A 26,163-nucleotide genomic window follows, 5' to 3' on the forward strand; every position below is an offset into this window, starting at 1 on the left:
AAAGAAATAATTTAAATTTATTTTAAATGAATTTTTCTATGCTTTATTTTCTGAATTTTTTTTCAAATCATTACAGAATTTTTCAAACTGATCTTTATTAAATGAAAATATCATTTTCCTAATATTCTTTTGAAATAATCCTCATAAATATTTTTCATGCCTATCTATCTTCTGAATTCTACGAAAGCATTAAAATATTCAAAATGAATGAACTTCTTCATTTAGAACTTGGAAAGGAAATGAAATTGTTAATTATTTTTAATTCTTTCTGGTTCTTAAAGTTTATTGAAAAGTTAAAGATTTTACCCTAGATTTGACCACTTTTTTTAAAAGCATAAAAATGGCATTAAAAATTTTCCTTTTTTAAAAAGTCGAATAGGTTTGATTAAAGGCAAAAAGTTTTAGTACTTTTCACGTAAATATTGTCAAGGATTTTAGTTAGGAATTGAAGTCAGATTTACGAATATTTCAACAACAAAAAAATCCTTGACCAATCTGGGTTAATAAAAAATGAAAATTCAATTCTATTTTCTCCAGCTAAAAACATTGAGTCTATTGTGAGTGGACCTTTAGCCATTCTCGCCTATTGCTTTGCCGTCTCACAGCATGATTTTCGTTTTGAATGGAATATTCGGAATGAAGGCAAAATGAGCTCTCAATGTGCGCGTGTGTTGAGGTACCGAAGCGGGAAAAGAGCCACTCTCATTGGCCAAGTGGGTAACAATTGGAGGTGAAAAAGGCGGGTTTTTCCACACTATGCAATTCAATACACTTGGCCCCATATTTTCCACTATCCGCGACTTTTCTCGCCTTTTTTTTCTCTCTCTCCACTTCTCCTTCTCTTCCTTCCACAGCGAGTGAGCTTTTTTTTTGGGATGAGGAATCTTCTGCGGTGGGTTATCTTTGGTGGTGTCTCTTGAGGGAATATAAGTAAAGTATATATTTTTTGATTAATTGCCCAATGATTGATGATGGAGTGCACGTAAAGAAAAGCAAGAAGTATATATTTGATCTTCAGATGGATTTTCTAAAGTACCTACATATGAGACAATGCAATGAGGATCACCCACGATCGTGACAATTTGGATTTGATGGTGGTGGAGGGATAAAAAAAGGACAAAAGGGGGTGGGACATCGATCACTCTGGCTGGACCGCGACATGACAGGAAGTTTGTGACGAAGCTGGAAGATAAGCTCGGTTATAATCCTATTAAAAAGATTAATTCATTGATTTTATCATTTATTATTATTACATATTGTGTCTCCCTCGGCAAGCTTATCTGTGCGCAGCATCCATAAAGAATTGAGCTTCTGAATTGCTTCTGAGTCTCCTTATTGTCTCCATGTTTCTCTGTCTGTTTTATTTTATCCATCCTCCTCGGAGAATGGAGGCTCCATCGCAATCTGATTCAAATCCTTCCAATTGAGTTATTATATTGCTCCACCATTGACTGCCTCACTGGATGGTTATTAGAGTTGGAAAAATTTGTCATTTTCTGTGCACAAGACAAGAGGATAAATGGTGGACACACTCTAGTCGAGGAGACTCCTCACCAAAGGCACACACGATATACGATCACTTGCACCCGCATTTGCTTCCCCAGATAATCCTTCTTGGCGCTTCCTTCACTCTACCGCATGTAAACATCATAATACGCCACAGATCCAGATGATGCTGTGAAGAAGATGGGAAAAAAATGAGATTCAACGCAATACAAAATCCCAGAAGCTTAAACCCATTTACTTTTTCAGATCGTTTTTTTTTTGTTGCTGGCGCGCGCGCGCTCTTTTCCTTCTTTTTCCACCATGAATCGAAGTCGTGAGCCGCGCAATCTCTCTTCCTCACCACCCGCCATTCATCTTCATCCACAATTTGAAGAGTTCTCTTCGTGGTACAGCAACAACAACAAGAAGAAAAAATGAATAAAAAGAAGTGAATCAACTTCTTGGGTTTTCTGTTATCTCCACATTGAAATCAAGCAAACACCACAAGACGCGTTATGCGGAGGTTCGTGATTTATTTGGAGCGATTTGTTACAAATTCAGCCACCGCAGACACGTAAAAATCATTTTCACCATCTGTCTAAATTCACTTTGTGCTCCGGGAATTAAATTAATTTTTTTCTTGAGCGCTGTTTGGATGCCTCGCGCGCGAGTAAATTAAAAATTGACAAGTGATTGTCGCGCGCGATTCTTAACAGAACAGCCCCCCGCGAAACAAGACGGAGATCATTCTTCAAGTAGATTTTTATTGAGGAAACTTTCGAGCTTTTGAGTGATTGACTGCAGTTTGTTATTAATTATTCCTCTGCTGTATATTGAGCAATTAGTTTGTCAGGCTTTTTTGTTTATTCTCAATTTCCTTGAGGGAGCTTTTTTGGCGCCAACGCATTGGAGAATAATTTTCAGACTGGGTGGAGTGCAAACGTTGCTAGAAAATAGATTAAATTCCTTCAAATTGTTTCTGTAAAAAACTACATTTTTAATTAAAATTCTTAATCATAAAAGAAAGGTCTTTGTGGCTTCCTAAATCCGTTTAAACACATCCGGAAAGATTGAAGAAATCATAAAACTCAAGAAAACCGTATTTTTCAATTTCTGAAAGAAAAATTCTGTATAAACTCTTGAAAAATATTTTGTAAGAAATTACTGAAATTTCTTACAATTTCGGATTATTCCATTCTCAGTTTATCCAGCATTCCTTACTGGAAAATGGAAAATCTGTTTAAAAGTAATTATTCTTTTTTAATATATTTTTGGTCTTTAGGAGAGACTGGATGGGCCATTAAAAAACAGACGATGGCTAAGGAAAAATTTAAGAAAATCTAACAAGAGAGTAAAGAAATTCGATAAAAAGTTACTAGAAAATATTACATTCGTTTCAATAGAAGAAAATGTTAAAATCACCCAAGAAGCATAAATGCTTCATGCGTTTAAAGGGACAGTAAATACAATTGTGACGTCATTAGTGTAATTTTTGAGCAAATAGTTACAGGACCTTAGTTGATCCCGCCGTGGAAAATTATGAAAAAAATCTTTATCAATCCTTTCCTAACAAAAAAGGCTTTTATTACTTTACAGCTTTTTTATCTAAACCTAGACTGACTTATATGACTCCTATATATTTTAAGAATGTCGCTAAAAACTTCACAAAATGAATAAACTCCTTTTGTATTCCACAAAGCAAATACTAGAAGAAATCAATGTTTTAAATTTTCATTCTTTTCCTACAATTTCCCACTAACTAATCAAGCATCTTGATACATGGGTGATCGTAAATAAGTATAAAAGGTATAAAAGCATTTTTAAATCTTTTTTTTTAGAATAAAAAAGTGTCACACTCAAAAACAGAAGAAGATTGAAAAAAGATACTGGAAAAAGAGCTAAATTTGTGGAATGCATCTTCGTCTTGTTTGAAGGGAGGAAGTGTGATGATCAAAAATCGATTATATGTATCAAGTTCAATCCTCCATAAATTCCCTCTGTGGGTCGTTGGAGAGAACATTCTGCTGTGAAGTACCTCTGGTCAGGTGTGAAGTGGATGTGGAGTGCCACAGTGTGAGTCCTCTTACACACCACACAGCCCATAGCACCAAATGGTGGGAGAGAGCACACAAAACTTCCTCGTGGCTGCGAGAGGCTATCTCTGTCCCAGAAGTTTGTGTTATTATGTGAAGGCATATGGTATATATGTATGTATGTACACATATTCCTCCAACATTATAGTATGTCGCAATCGCGTCATTCTCAGGTGTATCTATGGCGCGCACACTGCCTCAGTCGTGGTCGCACTTCATTGATTCGGGCGGAATAATCAGTCAGTCAGTCTCGCCAGGTCGATTGGAGTGGAAGTACACCAGCAAGACGCTTTTTTGCCACACGGAGAGATCTCTTTTGCGCGATCGTTTCAAAGCTCAAAATTCAACTTTTTAAAAAAGCGTCGCGTTTTCCAATCTCTGTGATAGGATTTTTTCTCTCTCTCAAAAAGTTCTCTTCACCCCCAAAAAAAAGTTTTTTTTTGGTGGGAATTTCTTTTTACTCACATTTTTTGAAAAAGAAAAAAGAAAAGCTCAACAGTGTGTGTGTTACGAGAAAATTTAAAAGAAAATCCTGAACTATCGGAGATTTTTGTGACTTTACTCGCAAATATGCAATAAACTCATCGTACCAACGGCATTTTATGCTGTACCTTTTTGCCTGAAAAAGGAAGAAAAGTTATCCTGAACAGCATAATTAGAGTGAAATATGTTAATTTGTGCCCAATTAGTGTGACAGATACTGTGTGGATTTTATTGATCAAATGATCGCGATAAGAGAGGAAATAATTGAGAAGTAAATGCAATTTTCAAGCAGAGATCACTAAACGATCACCAAAAAGACACTATAGAGATATCAAAGGGACAAAATCTTGAACTTCATCGTATTTTCAACTAAAAAAAAAAATGAAGACCTAGCCCAAGAACTGTGAGTGATCGTGAAGAGAACCCATAAAGGAAGGCACCAAGAAAACTGTGTCACCACAAGCGTGGGGAACATTGCTGGAAGAAAGTTTGTGAAGATATCGCAAATTACAAATTCCACACACAATTTTTTTCTTCTTCTTTTCAAGCCCCAGCATGAATGATTGTGATAAAGCGTAGTGCAACTGCGGTAGAACTGATATCAAACTGATAAGAAATAAAAAAGCTCTCGAAGGAATCGTCAAAGTTATTTTTTTTCTCATTTTAGTTACTTCTCTTCCAATATATTCAATTCTCATTCTTATTCCTTCTTCGCAAAACGATTTTCTTCGTATATTCTTCTGCGTATATCTGCCATCTACGTGATCGTGGTGCGTAAAGAGGTTTCGCGGAATATCATTTTGACATACAAGCAAATTAATACCATATAGAGGCTCTCTCTCCTAAACTTTACGGACTATTAAAAAAAATTCTTGTGCGTGTGCATAAACGAAGAGATAGACAAGTAGAGATTGTACTTTATAAAGTGATTGGTGGGTGAATTAATTTTCTTCTATCTGCACTCCTTATTTAATTCATCCTCCCCCGTCCTTCAGCGAAGAATTTAATCAGAGAGACCTTTTTTCGTGCATAAAATCAGTGTGATCGCAATCGTCCAGATGTGGATGATCAAGTGATATCCGCACCTATCGCCACCCGCGCACAGCTCTATATGGATACAGTAGGAGATCAAATTGTGCCGTCGTCAAATTTGTGGGTAATGCAGGTGAGTTCTGTGTACACATAAACAAACACTTGAGGCTACCCATTGATTAAATAAAACCCGCGTCTTCTTCGTACAAAATAGAGTGAGAAAGACCGCAGATATTTGGGCAAATAAGAGTCCCGTATGGAGTAAGAAAGAAAAGTATATTATTACCTATATGCGGGAGAAATGGTGAAGAAAAGTTGAATGAAAATAATCAAACACGTGAAGTACGAAATTGAAATCAATTAATCTGTGTTTGAATAGCGATCCACGACATCTCATAAGCGCGTACTAGGGTGCCACACGATGCATCCATTGCAGGTTCCGTGTCGTGTGTCTGACTGATGATTTACCTTTTTGAGACTTTCTAAGTAAACAACAACCTGCAAGAAGGAACTCATACAGTGATGTCTATTGATAAAACATATTTTAATATTAGTTTCGCCACTCTTTTTTTTTTGCTGCTGCTTCCAACTCCCTATACTTACTCTCTCTATATATATTATGTGTATACACTTACCTTCCTCACCTCTGGTACATTTGACAAATATTGCCCCTCTGTAGACCACCTAGTTGAGAAAGATTTCCACATCCAAACGGTTGATGAAGCAAAAAAAAAACACATCTGAAATGAGAGAAGAAATCAAAGAATTAGCTCAAAGATGGAAATTTATTTAAAAATATCTCTTAAAGAGATTTTAAGCCCTTTTGAAAATTTCTATATTAACTTTTGGTTTTATTAAATGTAACAAATTTGATTTTCTCTGCTACAAAATACTTCTAGTTTTTTTCTTCTTAACACTTTTGCGTCTATTGGATCACACGCTGAACAAAACATTTAATTTTCTCGAATTTAAATTAATTGAATTATTTTTCAAATAATTAGGTCAATGTGAAATTTGGAGAAATGCTCTTTGGAGATCATCAACAGAGCTCAGATTCTTTGAAAAATTAATTTAAAAATTTTGCTTGGATTTTGTATTTTTTATAAAAGGAATTTGATCCAAAATTCGAGGTTTAACTAAAAGTTAAAATTTCTGTGGACTGTTCTTTTTGTTAGATTAGCTTGATAAATTTTTGGGAGACAAAAATGCTTTTTTTTCTCTTACAATTAATCATGCTACGATAAAAAATAATTCATTTTTTATTCTATTTTCTTGATTTTCAAAATTATAAAAATTCACCACCATGGTTCGAGGTGAATTGGAACATTCATGTTAGAATGAGAGAGCTTGATACATTTTTATACATGAAAGATAGAATAAGCAAATAGTACGTTAATCAATACCGAGTACAAAATACGTTAACCAATTCGCCGTAAAGCAAGTTTGACGTTAACCAAAACGCCGCTATGTAATACCTGACCGTACTTCAATCTGACGTTTCGAGGGTCACTATTTACTTAATCATCAGGCATAAATGATTGAGATAAATATATTTAAAATTCTTTTTTTTTTTTAGAATATGTGGCTATTAATGAGATTTCTTAAAACCTTTGCGTGATCTTTAAATTTTTTATTAAAAATTAAAAAAAAAAACTAATTTTTTTACTTAAAGTCTGTGAGTTAGTATTGCAATATTATTTAGCTTGCAATAAATATGTTGAAATTTTGCTCACCAACAAATGTCGATAGAGAGATACATATTTTTTATGTCCCAAAAAGCATCTTTATTATTTTAACTCTATATGGTTTTACAATCTGCATAAACGCAGTCAGTACGCACAATCATCGTTTTGTCACATTTCTTTTTAATTTTGAAAAAAAAAGAAAACTCAGTGGATGAGCTGTAAATATTACTCCAACACTTTTTTTTCCTACTGCTCTCTGCCTCCCACCCTCGCTTGTGCTTCTTTTGGCATATAGCCCTCCTCATTCACAATATATTTCCGTATATGAGGTGTTGAGTCAAACAAATTGCTAATGATCATTTCTCTCGGTCGTACGTGATCGCTTGAAGAAGAAGTATTAACACACAAAAAAGTGCTCTGCACATGTATTTTCACCTTCTTCGCTCTTTTCCCATTTTCCATCATTATATTTAGCAGCCGGCACCTTTGAGGTTTCCTCCTTATCTTTGGCTATAATCAGCGTCATCGCAATAAGACATACATAAGATAGTATATCGGATTATTTACCGCATGAGAATGTGTGTACTTTTCCATTTTTTTTGCTTTGGACTTTTCCAACACTTGCGCATTTTTTTTTTCTTCTTTCCACAAAAAGAAATATGTTGTCCATTGCGAAATCCCAAATTTGTCATTAATCTCTATCAAATATTGAGAATGCAGTGACACATTCGCAGCTTTTTTCATACCTACCTCCGTCGCTTTTAGAGGCTTTTCGAAAGAAGAGAAGAAAAAATGAAATTTTTTCTTGCAAAATTTTGTGTCCAACTGACGATTAACAATCATCACGCAATAAAATTTGCAAAATCGCAAATTGTAGATCATGTCGCGGGGAAAATATATGTGTTGGTCCCCCGCGCAATCGGACAATCTCTTTGCACTTTGTGGGACAAAAAATGTGTGAGAAGAGGAAAAAAGAGGTCGAAGATGGGTGTTAGATTTCCAGGAATTGGTGGAAAGCTTGAGAATTTTTTTCTCCAAGCGGTGTGTGGAGAATTTTTAAACAATATAATGCATTTATCCAACAATAAAAATTCAAAAGAGTGTGCCTGATTCATGGAGTTGACACAGAGCATTAATGATGGTGTTTTCGCTGCCTTTATCAATGTCAATTTGGGATTTTTTTTATTCTTCTTCTCATCGGCCCGCGGCTGTGTGATAAGCCACAAACAGCAGAGTTCAAACAAAACCTATCCATACGATTAGGTGCGCGCGCGCGTTTTCATTCCCAAGAAACTCCCAATAAACATTTCACGTGAAAACGGTCTTCCCATAGTTTCTTTTAATTTCCTTCCCAATGCCCAAGCCACGTTTGTCACCTGACAAAAGAGGTGATGCACCCACAGCCATATGTCATGATTTTTGCGGAGGAGTTTATTCATTATTTGAGGGAAACTGCCATTGATGGATCAATCTGAACAATTTCTTAAAATTTTAGTTAGAACTTTTGATGCTTCTGTGTGTCTTTTTAAATTCCCTGCAACTGAAGAATATGCACAAAAGCGACGAAAGCTCTGAGCAAAATTCTAAGGATTCTTTTGGACTAATCTACCGATACTTAACTGATCTTCCATTAGAAAAGAACAGATCCTTTCGTTAGTTTAAAATCATTAAAAAGAATGAGCTGAATTGATTTAAAAATCTTCTTAAAAAAATAATCAAAAAGTCTCTGAACAGATAAGAAGTAACATTTAATTTCTCTAAAAGAATAAATAAAAGAATATTAAATGAGACACTAAAGATTAAAAATTAATATGGGAAAATAATAAAATCATAACTTTTTCCTTTTTGGAATTAATTTTCAAAGAAACTAAATAATCAGTCAATTGCAATAGCAGTGCATGGAATCCACTCTGCGAGTTCAATGGTGTACATATAAATGCATAATCTGGTGAAAGAATGGGGCGAGGTGTATCGAGTGAAAATACCTCTAAAATTGTACAAATAAATATTCAGCGAATATAAAACTAAGTCATAAAGTTAAATTCATAAACTTCAAAGCACTTAAATTCTGTGTTCTCTCTGCTGGAATTATTCACACCACATAATAAATGCAGTTTACGTGTATCTCTCAATTTTGCATTTAATCGAAAAGGTATCGATTTAAGAGGCGCGATGTGACGGAAAGGATTTTTAATGCTAACGCATATCTTTTACCTCATTCTCCCTCTCAATCATGCTTCCATGTCTTTTCATCACCTCTTTTTTTTGCTTTTCTTTTCTTCTCTTGCTGGTGGGCAAAATAAATAAAAAAGAAAGAAAGAAAAAATAACAGCAACAACTGCCAATGTTCGATTTTAGTGGAAGAAGAATAAATTTTTTTATGCAAATGGAGAAATGAATATTGAATTTTATATTTTAATAATGATTAACAAATATTATCATCCAATTTCTTTGGATGCAATGTAAGAGCTCTGCACACACAATTCAATTTATTTTTCACCATATATGTACAAAAAATTATTATCTTTCATTTATTGAAAAAAAAGTCTGTGTTTTTTGTCTTCTTGGATATCTTAATAACTCGCGTCAAGTGAATTAAGGTGTTTATTGAGCCAAAATTTAGCTCTCAATATCCTCCAAAAAAAAAGAATTTTTGATAATTTTTTTTGTCGCTTAAAATCATTTTAAATGGGGAATGGTGTTGATTGCAAATGCAATTTTTGGTCACGTTAATGCTCAATGAAAATGAACCTGACCTTTCGTTGGAATTGCACTTCATTTTCATTAAAGTGACTCTGCAAATTATCTTGATCCTCATGAAACGTCTTACTTTTCTCTCTCTCTCTCTGTGGCACCAGAGCTGTTTATCTTGAGCATGAGTTTCATCTTACCCCAATGGAATTTTTTTTTAAATTATTTAATTCAAAACCTTTCGGTCTTTCCGTTGGCATTTAATTTTAAAGGAAATATCAATGAAAAATCATATCTTTGGATGGGTTTTAATTAATTTTTTTTTCAGCTGAATAGCATTATGGGATTAAATTTGAATTCTTAAATATTATATTTCTTTTGCTCAATTTAAAAAAAATCTAAACCTGACTCCAATGAACGTTTATGGACGTTAATTTTGTTCTAATGTAATGTGCGTTAAATAAATATAAAGATTAACACGATTAACAGAGCTGATGCTAAAAAAATCACTCCCAGACTTCTTCATTGGCAAAGTCACAAGAAGAGAATGAAAAAGCTCTACTTTACAAAAAAGCTCAAAAGTTTGTTTAATAAAGAAATTAAATGCTTTGCTTTACCCAAATAAGCAGTCTTTTGAATTTTTTTGTATTTATTGAGGGCTCAAGGTTCTTGAAAATAGTTTAAAACACTCTGTGAGAGACCCTATAAATTGAGGGTCCTTCACTGCAACAATGGCTTTCAATGTGAAAATGATCGGTCAATTATTTATTCTTCGTCATTGTTCTCTTTTTCTCATGAATTGCTTCCACGGAAGGGGTTCAAAAACTACCCATAAGAGACCTTTAATGGGAATTTAGATGTACATATTTATATGTATGATACACAACATTATGTTAGGTACTAGGAGAAGGCATATTATCTTCCTTCCCCAATAAAGTGTGAATCCGTTTGTAAATTATTATATTTCACGGTTCAAAGATCTTCCTGTTGCTAATTTTTTTTCATCACACACATTTATTCCCCCTTCAAGTCAAAAGCAGTATAAAAGATTTTATGATCACTTCGTCTATAATTTCAAAATTGATTTTATATATAAACATATTTAGCATGGATGTGTGTAAGAATATAAATTTACTATTGGAAAATATTTGAGCTTAAAATCTCGCTATATGATCAAATGATTGTCAATTTTTATGGTTTCATGCTCTTTTCTCTCGCTCCTCTCTCTCCTGTGATTTGTGTCGATTTTTTTTGGGCAAGCTTCAGGTTTCACGGTTTGAGAATAAAGCACGCGTATAAAATTTTTGATATCTGTGATTAATTATAATATATTAAATATTTAAGAAATTAAATTCCTCATACCATTGTCTTCCTATATTTTATTCCATTGAAGACGATAATATATTAATCAGGGAGATTGTTTAAATATTTCAAAAAAAAAACCAGAAAAATATGCGCTTTGCAGGAGAGAGAAAAGAGAGGTAGCTTCTTCTATAAATAAATACCTTGAAGACACATAAAAAGGTAATAATTTGAGTATGCGCGATGGAAACATCTCCGCCTCTTAATGGTGGTTAACCTATCAAAGAAATTTAACAGTGCGTTGTTGTTTGAATCATCAAAATATTTAGTAGATCCTTTATTCATATATTTTTTAATTGTTATGTCGTCAATATTGCTGAATGTTCAACCTTTTCCATCCAGCTCGTTGAGAGTTGGTGAAAAGGTTGATTTCATAATTGCCGCAATATTAAACTTGAGCAATAATTGTTTGGAAAAAAAATGATTTTTGTGAGAAAATAAAATTACGAAGGAAGAGTTTGATGTTCACTGAAGGAAAGAATTAATGTTTGTTGAATGTAAGAAGTTGTAAGTCGCATAGTTGTGGAAACGAGAGGCAGCAAAAAGAGATTAAAAGGCTTTTTAATACTCTTTGGTGGTAGGCCATAAGGTAACATAAATGGTTAGAATGAGATGGATTTGCACATGGAGAAAGAGCGAGACAATGCCATTTAGGCAAGCAATCTCTACTGCAATTGCAATCACCACCCACCCACAGATCCTCATAAACCACACTCTTTGACGCTTTGCAACAAGACGACTGAATTGGCTACATTAATTAAATATTATTGCCAACATCCGACAACTACTCCATTAAGATACTTTCACGGTATATTTCATAAACATTCGCCAGATTATTATGTATTGAATCATGAATGGAAATAGCTAAACTACACATAATATAGGATTTGTGTTGAATGGAGGAAAAGAAAAAAAAAAGAATTTATCAATTTTATGCTGTGAGCTTTGAGCTTTTTGTGCTCATTTTAAGCTTTTATTAACATTTTTCCACACCAATAGAAAGGAAAACAAGGTCAATGAGAAAATTTTTCAAAATAATGTTAAAAAATATTATCAAAAGATCAACCATTTGTTAAAAGAATCCTCATATCCTGACGATAAAGCTCAATCGCTCAATCGATGCTTCTTGCAAGAACCTTCTTTTCCCTCAAATTTTTGCAAATTTTTTCGAAGCACTTAAGATGAGGAGGAATTTACTTAAATTTTATGTATCCATTTAAAAAATTATCAGCCCATTTTGGCTGACATACAAAATGAACTCCTTCACTGCAGGATTTAAAAGTCTTTCATTGGAATTTTATGGTGGTTTCTGTTCAATGAATTTTCTGTCGAGACACACATTTAGCGATTAATGTCCAAAACATGGCAAAACATCTCTTTATGGAGGAGAAAAAAAACCATCCAAAGCTTTACCCACTTTTTTGGGGGATTTGCGGCTGTGTTGAAAAAAAAGTGCTCTCACAGAGGCCTCCGCACCAGGTGATTAACGAATTAATTGACTTTATGGATATTCTTAATTAATCGCTGGACCTCCGACAGCGTGATTATGACAGACGGGAGGATTTCCAATCGTGCCATCGTGTGTGCACACAAAACGCCACAAGCCGAGACGAAAAGAGCTGCGTTGTGGAGTAAAAAAAAGAAAATATATATTGGATATTTTATTGTTACCTTTCCACATCCACCCAGAGTGATCATTTACTCACCACTTTAAGACCCATTTGGACCCCGCGTGGACTCATGCAAATGGGTGGAAAAGAGAGCGCAAAGTGCGAGAAATTTTAAAATAATTAACGCAATAAAAATTTTTACTGCACAACCTGTGGGTGTCCCGAAAAAAAAAGTTATTTGTTTTTTTTCGCGTTTCATTCTTGAAATATCGCACTGAATGCACAAAAATGTATTTTATATTGTTCATATTTGTCACATTAAATTAATTTATCGGTATAAAATTTTCATAATTCTCTCTACCTTCAGCTCCAGAGCACTAAAGCACCAAATGCTGCATAATACCCCCGTGATGTGTCTTCGTACAAGACAAACATCCTCCTTCGTGCATTCCTTTCAATACGAAAGTTTTTGGGGATTTTTTTTTGCAGTTGCATTCAATGAGGATTATGAATTAAGTTGTGCAATTTTAGAAATGAAAAATGAGACGTTTCTTTCGGTGAAAAGAGAAAAATAAATACAAAAAAGCTTCTTCTTGGTCATATTCAACTCCCCAATATAGTGCCTAATTTTGTAAATTAAATTTACGCAGATGGGTGATTTTTTGACGAGGGCTCTAAAGGGAGCATTCAACTATGGAAATAATTGAATTTCACGAATTTTATCCCTTTGTTTTTAATTTTCCCTTCATTATGGGAATTTAGAATTTTTTTTCATGGGCCAATGTATGATCCATCTTACAAGGGAACGTTACATTTTGTCCAGAATGAACGAGGTCATATTTTCTAAAGTTTCTTTTTAAATTAAAGGGTAAACTTGTACCAAATATTAGAACTGGAGTTACACTAGAAATGTTTTAACCCTTGGAGGATTTTGCTGGCCAAAGAGGCCAATTCGACATTTTTTAAGTCGACACAAAATAAAATCTCTTAAAAATATCGTAATAATTTCTACATCTGTGTGTAGGGAAGTTCCATTACTTTAATATCGTTGAAAGAAAACTTGGAAAAACATTTTCTTTTAAGAGAAAATGAAGGTCAAACTTTTGAGGTTAGAAACTTCGATCCTCCAAGTGTTAAAATATTTTTTAGATTTTATTTTTTTTTAAATCCTATATTTCTAACTGCTAATCGTGGCTTACCAAGTACTTTAAAACATTTTTATTGAAACTCAGGCATAATATTTGGCATAAGTTTACTTTGAATTTTTAAAAAAAACTGCTCTGAAAGGACGAGTCCTATATAATCTAGACAAAATGTAATGTGCCCTTGTTAGTAGAGGAGGCTAAATTTACACATTACACACACTACGTATCTCTTTTACGCTTAAACGTGAGGTTCCCTAATAAAAAATAATAATTATTGAATTTATTGACTAGTTTCAAGCTACTTTTTCCAATATCTTTTTACTTTTTCATCCAATATAAAAATTTTCCCCTCAAGATTCTTTAAGTACCCAACATTTTAACTGATGGAACATTACCGCGCGCATTGAAAGTGCAATTTGATCCACGGCAATGATTTTTCGATGAGATGATTCAATTTTCGTGGGCGTTCACAGAATTAAAAGTTGATATAACTCTCATGTTACACGACAATGATGGTTGCGGTGTGCACGAATAAAAATGCCCAAGAAAAGACTTTTACTATATCAATTAAATGGTAATTATGGAGTGAGAGATACAAAAAAATTCACATTATTTTCAAAATAATTTTCGTTGAAAGGTATATTAAAGATTCAGAGAGAAAAAATACGACATAAATACAAATCAATAGCAATATTGAGTAAAAAAAATAAATAAAGAAGAAGAGGATGTAATATTTGAAAAATCCCCTTGAGGAAGTGATAAATAAATTTGTGTTTAATACAAATTTCTCCAATTCCATTTTCTCACTGAATGAGTGGGATTTTTCATGTTGTTTTTTTTGCCTTCTTGTACTTTTGCCATTTAGAGGTAGAGCTCCATTACACAAAATGTGGTGAATGCAGAAATCATGCGTGTTTCACTTGAAAATATGTTTAAAATGAAAAATCTCCTCAATTTGACTGCCACGCAAAACTGACATTAATTTCGCACCGCAGCCAAGAAGGAGACCTTTCCTTGTTCGCTTTATTGAAATTAATTCATTTCAACTGAATATAGTTTTGATGTTATTTTTTGTTGTTTTATTTCTCTGTATGCGCACATTTTATTGTTTAACAGTCATTTTCGCATAATTCCACTATCGATCATCTCACCAACATATTAAATGAAAATGATTTATGCAGGGAGACTCTATATTCTGTGCCTCTTGCGCTTAATATTTTGTGTCTCACTGAGCACTGTGCAAAATGCAAAAGAGATTTCGCAAAAATTCAAATTGTCTGTTACCACCAAACACGTGTCTTTTTCCTCGATTTTTTTTTCATTTCATCATAAAGAAATTTGCCACACATCACACATTTTTCCACGCGATGGTACGAAAAATTGATGTTAAATCTCAAAGATTAAAAATTCCATCATAAAAGCGTGATACTTTCACACATAGCACGTGGAAATCCCATGAAAATCTTCTCTCTTTTTATGCTATTTGTTAGCCATAAGCAAAATTTGCTTCTGCCCTCTGCAATGGGCAACCTCTCATCGTATGGTGGTCTCTCTCTGCATTGTGTTGGAAAAATCATTGCGAAAGAGCCCCTTTTTGCACTAAATGTTTGTTTATGTCCAACGAATATATATGTTGAATACATTTAATGCAACATGTATATATGTATATGTATTAAATAAATTCGCCCTCGAGATATTTCAGCGCGACTCCGCGATGGTATCATTTTCTTGGCGACTCCAGACTCGCGCATATATGAGGAGAATTTTATTCCCATGATCTCCGTGCCGCTGCCACAAAAGTTCAAATTTTATATAATACAAATAATATACAACAAACACGGCCTTTTTACTATTTCCAACCAGCACCACGTTTTTTTTTTGCTCAACGTGTTCTTTCTCAAACCCATCAACAAATGGCTCTATTCGATGCAATTTTCTCGCGCAAACGATGAGAGATTTTTTTTTACATTTTAAATTGAATTAAAAATTACAAATTTGCCCTAGGCTTTGGGGCTACAATTTGGCTACACTACAAAATATTTTTTTAGTGTAAAACAAAGAAAAGATTTTTTCGCTTATTTTCTTCAATTTCTTCTAAATACTTAAGAAAGAAATTGGACTGAAATGAATCAATAAAAAATACAGTGAGGGCTCCCATATTATGACTGAATTGAGTAATCATAAATAGTCTTACTATGAAACACAGACTGATACAGCTCTGTTAAAAATGTTTTAGTTTTTTTTTAAAATCTTTTGAATAAGTTGTAAGAACACATAATTAAATATTAAAATTTTGAACAAAAATCTGTGAAAAAAAAACAATAAAATATATCTTTAATATGTCTTTTCTTTAAATAAATTATTATAAACCTCACTCCAAATTCTTATTTATCATTAAAATAAATCAGTGAACATTTACCAAAAAAAAATCATTGAAATAGAAACTTTTACTCCACACAAAACTACGATCTCTCCAGCTGTGAGATGCGATCAAGGTGTGATCGCGTACACAAAATTTACGTAATTCGCTTAGTTAGGAAGGAAAAAAAGTTTGTGTTTATTGTAGAAAAATTGTCTATTCACGGCATTTGTCATTGAGTAATTTGTAATTTTTCTCAATTAAAATTGATTAAATTGAATAATATAATAAAAGTAGAAGTAAACGGGAGGAGAGAGAGAGATAAAATCGTGAAAATTATGCTGAACGGAAGTACATTTTCTGTCTAAAGTTTAAATGGTATTTTCATGCTCAATGAACATCAAAGCGAATCACCCTCAATTATAAGAATGGCAATATAATTTTCCATTGTTATAAATGCGTAAACGTATAATAAATTTATTGCTTTTGGAAATAACCAGAAGGCAGTGAGAATCGATCATTCTTTCCCTACACTATTTTTCTGTGTTTAGCCTATATATGTTGGTTGCACAGAGGAGGTAGTTTTTTTTCCTTCACGTTTTGTAACTTTTTTTTTGTTGGTCGGTGCAAACTGTTGCATATCGTGGGAAAAGGAAGAATTTATTGGCGGGGAGCTAATAAGTTTATGTAGGTACCCTATTCACCATGAGACACTTGTTACGTGTGCAGCATGTGTGCCAAAAAAGGGTTAAAGAGACGCCTTAAAGTGTTCCCGTGCGCATTGGAGATCGCGATCGCGTATTCACCTCGAGGTATGAGCCCCAAAGAGAAGAGATTGAAAATTTTTAAACACCTCACGGCTCATTCACATTTTCCACATCATAAAGGTGATGATCACTAATCTCATGCAGTCATCATCGTCGTTACTTTATTACTAATTGTGTTAGCCACCGCGGGCAACATGATCTAAACCGCGTGCGCCGCGCTCAATTGATCGGCTCGCTTCATGGCTCTTGCGGGCGCGATTGGTCATTTTTCCAATCATCAGCATAAAATATATTGTGCACAATAGAATATATTTATCTCCCCACTTTACAATTAGAGAAAAAATATAATTTTATCTCCCTATCAAATGGATATTTTCCAACACTCTCATGTCCATCTAACCGTCATCATGAGATCGTATAAATATTACCTGACAATACCATGTGGTTGCTACCTATGAAATGATCGTTGCAATATGTTAGAATATCAATTTGGAATTTTTAAGAAAATTTTGTATGTAATTCGTATAAAAAAGATTAGAGTTTTGTCATCAATTTTTTAACGATTTTATTGCCTGAAGAAGATCCATCAAGAATCGAAATGTCAGTTTTGAGTACGATCGGATCTCTCAATTATGCAGAAACGTAGCCAGAAATCAATTCAATTTCAAGGTTTCTTTTAAGTAAAGATACTTCTATTCAAACGTTCAAAATTTTTCATAAAGTTTGGTGTTTTATTTTTTAAGTTTGACGTTTCTCTTTTCAAGTTCGACATTTCTTTTTAATCGTTTGTCATCTATTCTAACGTTTGACGTTTATTTAAAAGCTTGACAATTTTTTGAAAGCTTTGAAAATCTTTTCATTTTCCATTTTACTCAATTTTTGGCTTAAAAATAATTCCTTGACCTCTAATATCTTCCCTACCTTACGCACATACAACTAAATATTTCTCTATAAACATAAATTGTTATATTTCATAGCAAGAGACCCAATATATTCCACATGAATAATATATATAAGCATTGAAAGGATCCCCATGCCGAAGAAGGTAGAAACTACAACGAAATATTGATGGGATCTTCATCAATTTTAACACAATATTTCAATATGAAATAATTGAATTAGAGATTCTCGCCCCTTGTAAACACGAGAAAATTATTTGTGTGATGTCTCAAGAAAAAAAAAGACGCAACACAATCTATCGCACAAATCTCCAACTCTGTGTTTCTTTTCACTCTTTCTCTGCTGGATGATTAAGCATTAAAATTTCAATTAAATTAGTTTATACGGTAACACAGAGTCATTCACTATATGTGATTCAAGGGAAGACGGCTTCAGAAAAAAAGCACGAGATCTAGCAAATCATAAATGCTTTATATGTATGTAGGTAGATATGTATGATTTGTAACAATTGCAGGAGAGGGAGTTACATTAAAGAAGTAGTGAGGAGGAAAACTATATAAATACCTAAAGTAGGTAACTCAAAATGCTCAAAATGATCAGGCGAAATGATGAAATCGCATCGCTCTCTTTGCAAAAGTCATTGAGATGGCGAACTCATAAAGGAGAGTAATGTTGTGTTATGAGGAGGGCAAAAAAAAGAACTATATTGTCGATCACGCGATTGTAGTGAAGGAGAAAATGTCAAAAATTGAGAAATTTTTCACATATATAGCACGAGATAATTAAGAAAAATATCAATCCAACAAATCAACCAACATTTTTTTGTTGTAAAACCTTCTTCCATTTGGCTCATACGCCGGCTCTTTTTGCTTTAATATTCTTGTTGATTCGTTATTTTCATATGTGCTGCATTTTCACAATTCCTCTATATGCGACTTGGAAGTTGTCAGAGGAGAAAATGTCGCTGTTTGTCTTCTTTGGGCAATTTAGATCCATGTACGTTTCATTGTGTAATTGTGCGCGATTCCGGATGAATGAAAACTCCACTGTGTATTACCCTCACCACATGACTACAAAGGACAATTGGTCATTTTTTAGGCTTCACTGACAATAATTTTCATTTCTGCTTCTCGTGGGTTCTTCCAACTCTAATTTAAAGTTTTTTTTGTCATTTATTTTTGTGCGTTTTTTCTAATTTATTTATATGCAGACGTTTTTTTTTGGTTCATTTTTCTGAGATTAGTTGGTGTTCCACTTTTTTCTTTATGATCTCTCGAATGGATTAATTTTTGGATTAGGTGACTTATAGTTTCTTAAAAGATAAGGTTTTCCTTAAAAAATATTAAAAATAAAAGAGTTAATTCCTTTAAAAAGGTTTTTAGAGGATTAAGCATTCAGTCAAGAACTAATAATTATTACTAGGGGAACGTGGCCCAATTCGGACCTCCTAAGGCCTTTTTCAATCATTTATTACTTAAAACCGATAAAACTTTAAATGTAGAAAGTTATGGGAGTTAAAAGAGCATTAAATTGGCTTTAGAATGATACCAAATTTAAGAATATTGCTTTTTATTTTATAGAATTTTTTCTCATTCTACGCGGACCTTTGGAGGTCGGAATTGGGCCACGTTCCCCTAAATCTTTTAATTTTTCCCTCGAGATTAGTTGTAGTTGCTTCCCTTTTGATCATTCTTTGAGCCAGGTGGTACCTTCATTGATTGAGCACAAGCTTATCTACAATTTTCTGTGTCATGACTAACGCATGGGGGTGGAGGTAAAGTACCTCTTCAACCCTCTTCCATGATTTAGAGTCGTTTTTCATATTTCACGACCCCTTCATTTTGAGGATTCTCCGAATAATATTCCATTTCCACCGCAATTAATTAACGAGGTCTCCGCATTGACCGCACTCGGCAAAACGCAAAAACCCATTTAACACTGAGGGTGCTGGGAGGTGGGTGTATAGGCAATGAGAATAGCGCACGAGTGGGCATAAAGGGCTGACTTTTTGAAGAACATTCGGAACATATTTTTTTTAATCAATAGACTTCATAAATCACCAAAGACAATGACTCCCGTGTGTGAGCTTTGTCTTCCTCACCGGGTGGAATGCGATTGGGGGGAGGATAAAAGAAGCGTTTCATTTAATTTCCGGTCAAGTTTTCGGTACACACACACGGTGGGTTCTTTTATGGGAAATACCCACTGTGAATGGGTGGACTGGGGGGAGGACAACATTCTTTTTTTTCCCTCTTTGCAATATATTTTCCTATTAGAGCGTGATGGCTCCATGATGTTTTCCGCAATTATTTCGTGTATTTTTCAGCATGGAACAATTTGTGCGCTAATGGAGATGGAACGTAAATGGGGGAAATGTGAGGGAAATAATGTATAGAGAAAAAAATGCGGGGGGAATAAATTATGTTAATAGTTCTTTGGCTTTTTTTTTGCCGAAGGGGGGCGACGGAGAATTGCTGGAATTGGAGTCTCGCGGTATATGAGAGAAGAAGAGTCTTTTCGATTGGTTCACGCGGGGAAAATCAAAAATGGCTGGATGAAATTTGCCACGAATGAGTGGTCGAGTGAATTGCGCGCATGAGCGACAATGGAAATGGCTTTTCATTGTTATGTATTCCCATCCAAATCGATGCTAGATGATTAGAAGTTCCCCCATTCTCCATTTACATTAGAATCCCCCATCCGCACAAGAAGCTTGCCCTGGGCAGAGGAATCTAATGCCTTGTCATAAAATAATTTGCCTTTTTCTTTCTCCGCGAAACAAGAAGCCGCAACTATGTACACATACATAATGCATACGTGTAGTGAAAGCTCTCTTTGATGGAAAAACACGTGAAAATGTGTCATTTTTTACTCAAATAAAGCGCAAGAATATGGACTTCCGGCTAAAAAATTTGCCGGTAGAGGTTTCCACGAAAATCAAACAAACTTTTTGCAGCTGAAGGTACAAAAAAAAATCCCCAAGTTCTGAGAGGAAATATACGCGCATACATATTCTCTGAACATTGTTTCATTTATATATATTGATTTCTATATTTGTGAATGTTGCTAAAAATAAATAAAGTCACGTTTTATCGCTTGTTATTTGACAAATAAGGAAATTTTATTTATTTTTCTTCTCGTTCAAATATCCGAAAATGCTTATAATGTGGAGATTGTTGAGAAATATTATATACATATCTTTTTTGTGAAAACTGTATCATTTGACGTGTCGCTGAAAATGGTTTCGTATGCAATTATGCTGATTGTTGCAAAGTTCTCTCTCTCTCTCTCACCGTCAATTCACCTTCTAACGTGAAAGAACTTTATAAAATAAAATTGCAAAAACGAACAAATAAATTGAAGTTTCATTAAAGTTGCAAATAAAGTTGAACTTTAAAAGGAAAATACCCGAGAAATTATATGGATTGCAAATGCGAGTCAAATGCTATGCATAAGATCTTAATAGTGGAGCACATAGTTCCATTTTGAGAGTTTGATTTAATTTACTTTAAATATTTTGTCTCGCATTTTCAACGTATAACGTTTTGAAGAACTCTGAGGGAAAAAATTCTATTACTGGATTCGAACCAAGGAGATATCGAGTCATAAGACTACAGCTCTATCAATTGCACCACTCAACCCACGCTAAAAGATATTAGATCGATGGAAAAAAGAGAGAGAAAAAAAGTAGAAACTGTCTGGAAATGCATAAAAAAGCCAATAACTTTGGGTTCATTAGAATATTTTAGTTATTCAACCAGTGGCCCATCAATCTCAAATCAACTCACATCTCTCCTCCCCATTTAAGAGTTATTTCTGGGCCTCTATAAACGAGGAATTACCATTGCAAATAATCGATTTCTATTGCTGCTTTATTACTTTAATTTGTAAATGAGATGTCACAATAGTAATTGACTTGGTGAAATAACATCGATTGATCGTTAAATTGACTATCGCGCGTGGTTTTTGCGTGTGTATGCGTTTAAATCTCAATTCGCGTACCAGCCTCGCAGGTATGAGAAATGAAATTAACTATATGACAAAATTTGAATAAAATATTCTCCCAACAAGGCGCACACTCACCCCATTTTTGCGCATTTTGACGACTCCTAAACACCCAATCAGTTTAAATTTCAATGTTTTTTTTTGCCAGGCAAAAGAATGCAATTTCTTTGCACATCTCATGCAGCAAAAATGTTGCACAAAAGCACAATTTTATTGGTTAAAATCTCATGAAGTCTCACTGTGATGGCATTGCTCAATAAGTCGATCTGCCGTGTCAATCGGGCGTCATTCATTCGCATATTGTGGCTCATTTGATGTTCCCCCCAGTGCTAAAGCGCGAGTTATATGTACATACATATCTACCTATCTATATTGTGTTTATGAGGCTTTATTTGTGGGCGAAGAAAGGTAGTCAATAATTTACGTGTCTATGCGAATAAATTAGTGATCTAACTAACTCGTAATGCGCAATAATAATTTAAATGCAAAATAAAATACAACCTTATTCGCTTACAGGCATCACTCGCCATCTCCTTCGCTCATTCTAACCTCATTTAAACTAATTGTAAGCGCAATTTTCTCCTCTTGCATTCTAAATAAATCCACCAACATCAACCCATTATAATAGGCACCACTGAAAAGGGAAAAAATAAGAGAGAGAAACAAGAAACATTTAATTGTAAGAAAAGGAGTTAAAAAATTTTCAATGTGCCACAAACTGCAGGATTGTTTGTCAATTGAGTTTGGGGGAAGGGGAGGAAAAATCCGCATTTGGTTTTTGAATGCCACAGAAGGCACGATTTGTCAATTTAAACCACTTAAACTTGAACCCCCTCGAGAGAGTGACTAAAAGTCCCACTAATTAGTAGGTGGTGTAGCCGACACGTCGATTCATTGTAAAGAATAAAACTCAAGAAAGTCCCCGCTTGCACATACTAATCAGTGGGAAGCATACGCGGCTATTGCGAGACATTTAATTGCATAGCATTTTAATTCAAAACCACACACATCTTGTGTGAGGAAGACACCATAAATATGAGTCAGTTAATTAAAAGTATAAAATCCTATTTGATTGAGTAATACCTGCGGGCAGGTAAAATTAATTCAATTGCAGAGAGTGTAGGAAAATTGAATTTCCACGACTTTTTTCATATAAATTTTTTCTTTGCTGATTTTCTTTTATTTATTGAATTAGTTATATGATTTAGTTGAGAAGCATAAAAAAAGACTTAAGAATTCTTGGTTAAACCAAACTGAAACATTTGAAAATAAAGTCTTCAAGTCAATGAGAAATAAAAATGGAAAAGAAACTAATTTTCTGTGCCTTTTGTGAGTCATTTACAATAAAGGGTGAGAGCAACCACACGGTCAAGACATATCGGTCAGAGACCATCTGTTGGGCATTCAACGCATGATAGACTCATCCTTCCGCGATGGACAGTCTGTCTTCCTCCGCACCATTTATACCGTGCGCGCTCTTAGTTAATTTATAAACTTTTTACCACTCATTTCATTCGCCCTCTTGCCGCATTTTTCACGACTCCGAAAGTCAAGTAAATGACCATCAAATTTTGACTAATGGTGTGTTTATGTTGAAAATCGAACTCAGACACGCAAAGTCCTAACCTTTTCCTCTCAGCACACACCGCGCAGCAAAAGAGTATTTCACGGGGGTGGGATGGCGCGGCGGAGAGGAGGCTAAAATGAGAAATGATAAAAAAAATCTAATGGAGTAATTTATTTATGTTAAATGTTAAAATGATAATGAGTAAGGTCATCGAGTGTGAGACGCAGCGCAGCAAAAGTGGATGCTAAAAGATCACAAAAATTTGGGACGTGAAAAGAGATCTCGCGCGCGCATGAGAAAAGCTCCTGCTTTGCAAGAAAACTCCTCAATGTCTGGCATTCAGTTCTTTTTTTTTACGTTATGCCGTGTATTATGATTAATGAATTTCGATTAAAATGGCAGCCTCTATTCGTGTTATGAATCTTTTCTTTTGCTCTCTCGCATTGAATTTCGAAAGGTCTCCCCCCTCCCTTTTAATTCCCTTCCACGCACTCAAAAGATTTTACATTTATCTCCTGAAATTCATGCTAAATGGTATGAAATGTTTATCATTAATTAATTACTTTCATTTGACAATAGCCGTGATTTTTTTTTATTTCTTTTCTTATGACTTCAACCTCTTAAGGAATTCTTGCATAAAAAATATGTAGGTATATGAAGCAACATTGGAGCTTTGAGTAGTTTTTTTTTCTCTATGTAGTCTGTTCCATAATTTGGTTTGAAGTAAAAAAAAGGAGACTCAACATAAAAAACATAATGTTGCGTAAAATGAGCGTAAAATTGCGATTTCTTAGTTTTTCAGGGGAATCTCATTTTGATTTCTTATGCCTACGTCTACAGGGCTGATCATAAATTGAATTTTAGATAATCCAATTGTGAGATTTAAACAAGAATTTAATCTTTTCGAGTGACTCAATGTAATAAATTTAAATCAATTCCAATTAGAACGTATTTGACTCACTTTTGCGCACAAATGTCCAGCAGAGAGCACTCAAGAAATTCAGCGGAAAAATTATCTCACGGGAAGGAAGTGACTTAGAATAAACAGAGAGGAGTTAAAACAGTGCAAACATCAACGATGAATGTGTGTTGTTTTTTTTTTGCCTCACGTGCATGTAAATGGATGAGTCAAAGTCTGCACGTGCTTGGGCATCCCCTCACCGTGTGATTTTCTTTTAACCAAATTAAATGCAGCATGTTCACCGTGTGGGCTAAAGGTGTCGCGATAGCCATCACCCCCTGTCGTATTAACTTACAATTTTTAAGGGTCACTCACGACATTTAAGGGGGGAGGAAGTAGGAAACATTCTTGCACCCCTTCCCTGCTCTGTATGCATGTCATGCAACATAATGTGATGTACCATGTAATTCAGCCATTAACCCCCCTATTTGATTTTCTTAGCTTGGCCCAACCACGGGTCAGCCTTCAATCCTCACAGTGTGCTGAATGTTAAGGTGTCAATATGCCATCCAATGGTCCTTCTTATTGCTCTTTAATTCGTTTCACCACAATTTTTAACACCACACGAAGACGCATCATTTCAACACGCGCCTCTCGTTATCGAATTACTGCAAGTCATATAATTTTCGAACCCCTTTTTTATGAACCATCCACAACATATGTATGTACATAGCCTCGGTGGTCCTTCTTTTGTACACGGCGTTTCGTGTCATTTTCCATTTCATTATCCTCGCCCAATGTATATTATTTTTTCCACTCATCATTTTATGTTATTCTTTTGCACCGCACACGGAACAACACAAAAAAAACCAAAAGGTTTCAAAAGGAAAAACATTTTGAGGATGAAGAGAGAGGAGTCATTGTTATGCGATGTGGAATATCCCAGCCAGCATTGCTCACGAAGCCACCCTCATTGACTCTCACCTATAATTTCTTATTTATGGAGCACCATTCATGGGTATTTTTTTTTCTTTTGCTTCTTCAAATAGCCGCGAGTATTGTTGGTTAAAGATTATCTCTCCAAATGGGCATTCCATTTACATTATGTTTGCCATATAATATCCCACACCGCGTGTTTGGGAGGCTTCACAGACGTAATTGTATGTTTTCTGCTATCAGTCCCCCCCCTCCCCTTTAGAATGATATTCCATCGTATTAGAGAGAACTTTTCCACTTTTTTTTTCATTTTTATTATGAATTCGTGGAAAACATCCATTTTTTCCGAGGTGGAATTTCTCATTAAAAGAATCACTTTCTCGGTCATAATTTTTCCCTGGAAAATGATTATGTAGAAAAGCTAACGAGTTGTCTATGTATGGACAAGGGTAGAAGCTATATACGTGTTGAGTAATAATTTGCTAGAGGAAATGTTCTTTACTTAATATATAATTTAGAGCACTTCTGCATAAATGGTATTTATATTTTAAATAAAAGTAAAAAATTGACCTTATTTATTCTTCAAGAAAACGTTTCAATGTCCACAAAATTTCAGCATAAAATCAAAGAATTCTTCCAGCATAATTTGGTTTAAATTGAAATCGAAATCTCTAAAAAAAAAATATTAGAGAAGAAATATTTCACGTTAAGTCAATATTTTGATCGACCACCGTCTAGACGTCCATGAGCATTACTCATCTTTCTGATTTTTAAATGCTCTAAGTATATTCTCCATTATTATATACAAAGTACAACCTCAAGAGAACCAAACCAATTTGGATGTAAATAATTTTTCAAAAACATGTGGGCATCACAAAACATTATGAAATTACACATTTTAGCATCAATTGTAGTTGAAATGAGCTCTCTGGAAAATTACAAATAATCATAAAAATCAACAGATATTCATACAATTGCAATTTACATAAATATTTCACATTTTTCTCACAGCATCTTCTTCAAACACGCACTTTTTTTTTAAGAAAAAAAAACCTTCGATGACAATGGGAATATTTTAGTGAGGTTTCGTGAAGCGAGACAGAATACAAAAATATATTTATAAATTGTTGCTATTTAGCAAG

At 34.2% G+C, this 26,163-nt stretch overlaps 1 protein-coding gene and 1 long non-coding RNA gene across 3 annotated transcripts in view; one reads left to right on the forward strand and one right to left on the reverse strand.

Moving 5' to 3' along the window:
* The first annotated feature begins 3,823 nt into the window (after positions 1-3,823).
* Positions 3,824-26,163, forward strand: part of LOC129792106 (dendritic arbor reduction protein 1) — a 59,206-nt gene continuing 36,866 nt past the window's right edge. Inside the window, exon 1 of one of the 2 annotated variants that reach the window (XM_055830881.1) lies at positions 3,824-5,226. In XM_055830881.1, coding sequence (XP_055686856.1) covers positions 5,173-5,226 — 54 coding nt within the window. In that variant the 5' untranslated portion in view covers positions 3,824-5,172. The remainder of the gene's footprint in view (positions 5,227-26,163) is intronic. The other variant, XM_055830882.1, reaches the window with a different exon arrangement.
* Positions 5,124-5,835, reverse strand: LOC129792153 (uncharacterized). The gene is made up of 3 exons (XR_008750782.1): positions 5,729-5,835; positions 5,380-5,591; positions 5,124-5,233 (listed from the first exon to the last, which is right to left on the reverse strand). It is a non-coding gene; the product is annotated as an uncharacterized LOC129792153 (long non-coding RNA).

This window comes from Lutzomyia longipalpis, chromosome 3 (assembly GCF_024334085.1).
Source record: "Lutzomyia longipalpis isolate SR_M1_2022 chromosome 3, ASM2433408v1".
In the NCBI taxonomy this organism is placed as follows: domain Eukaryota; kingdom Metazoa; phylum Arthropoda; class Insecta; order Diptera; family Psychodidae; genus Lutzomyia; species Lutzomyia longipalpis.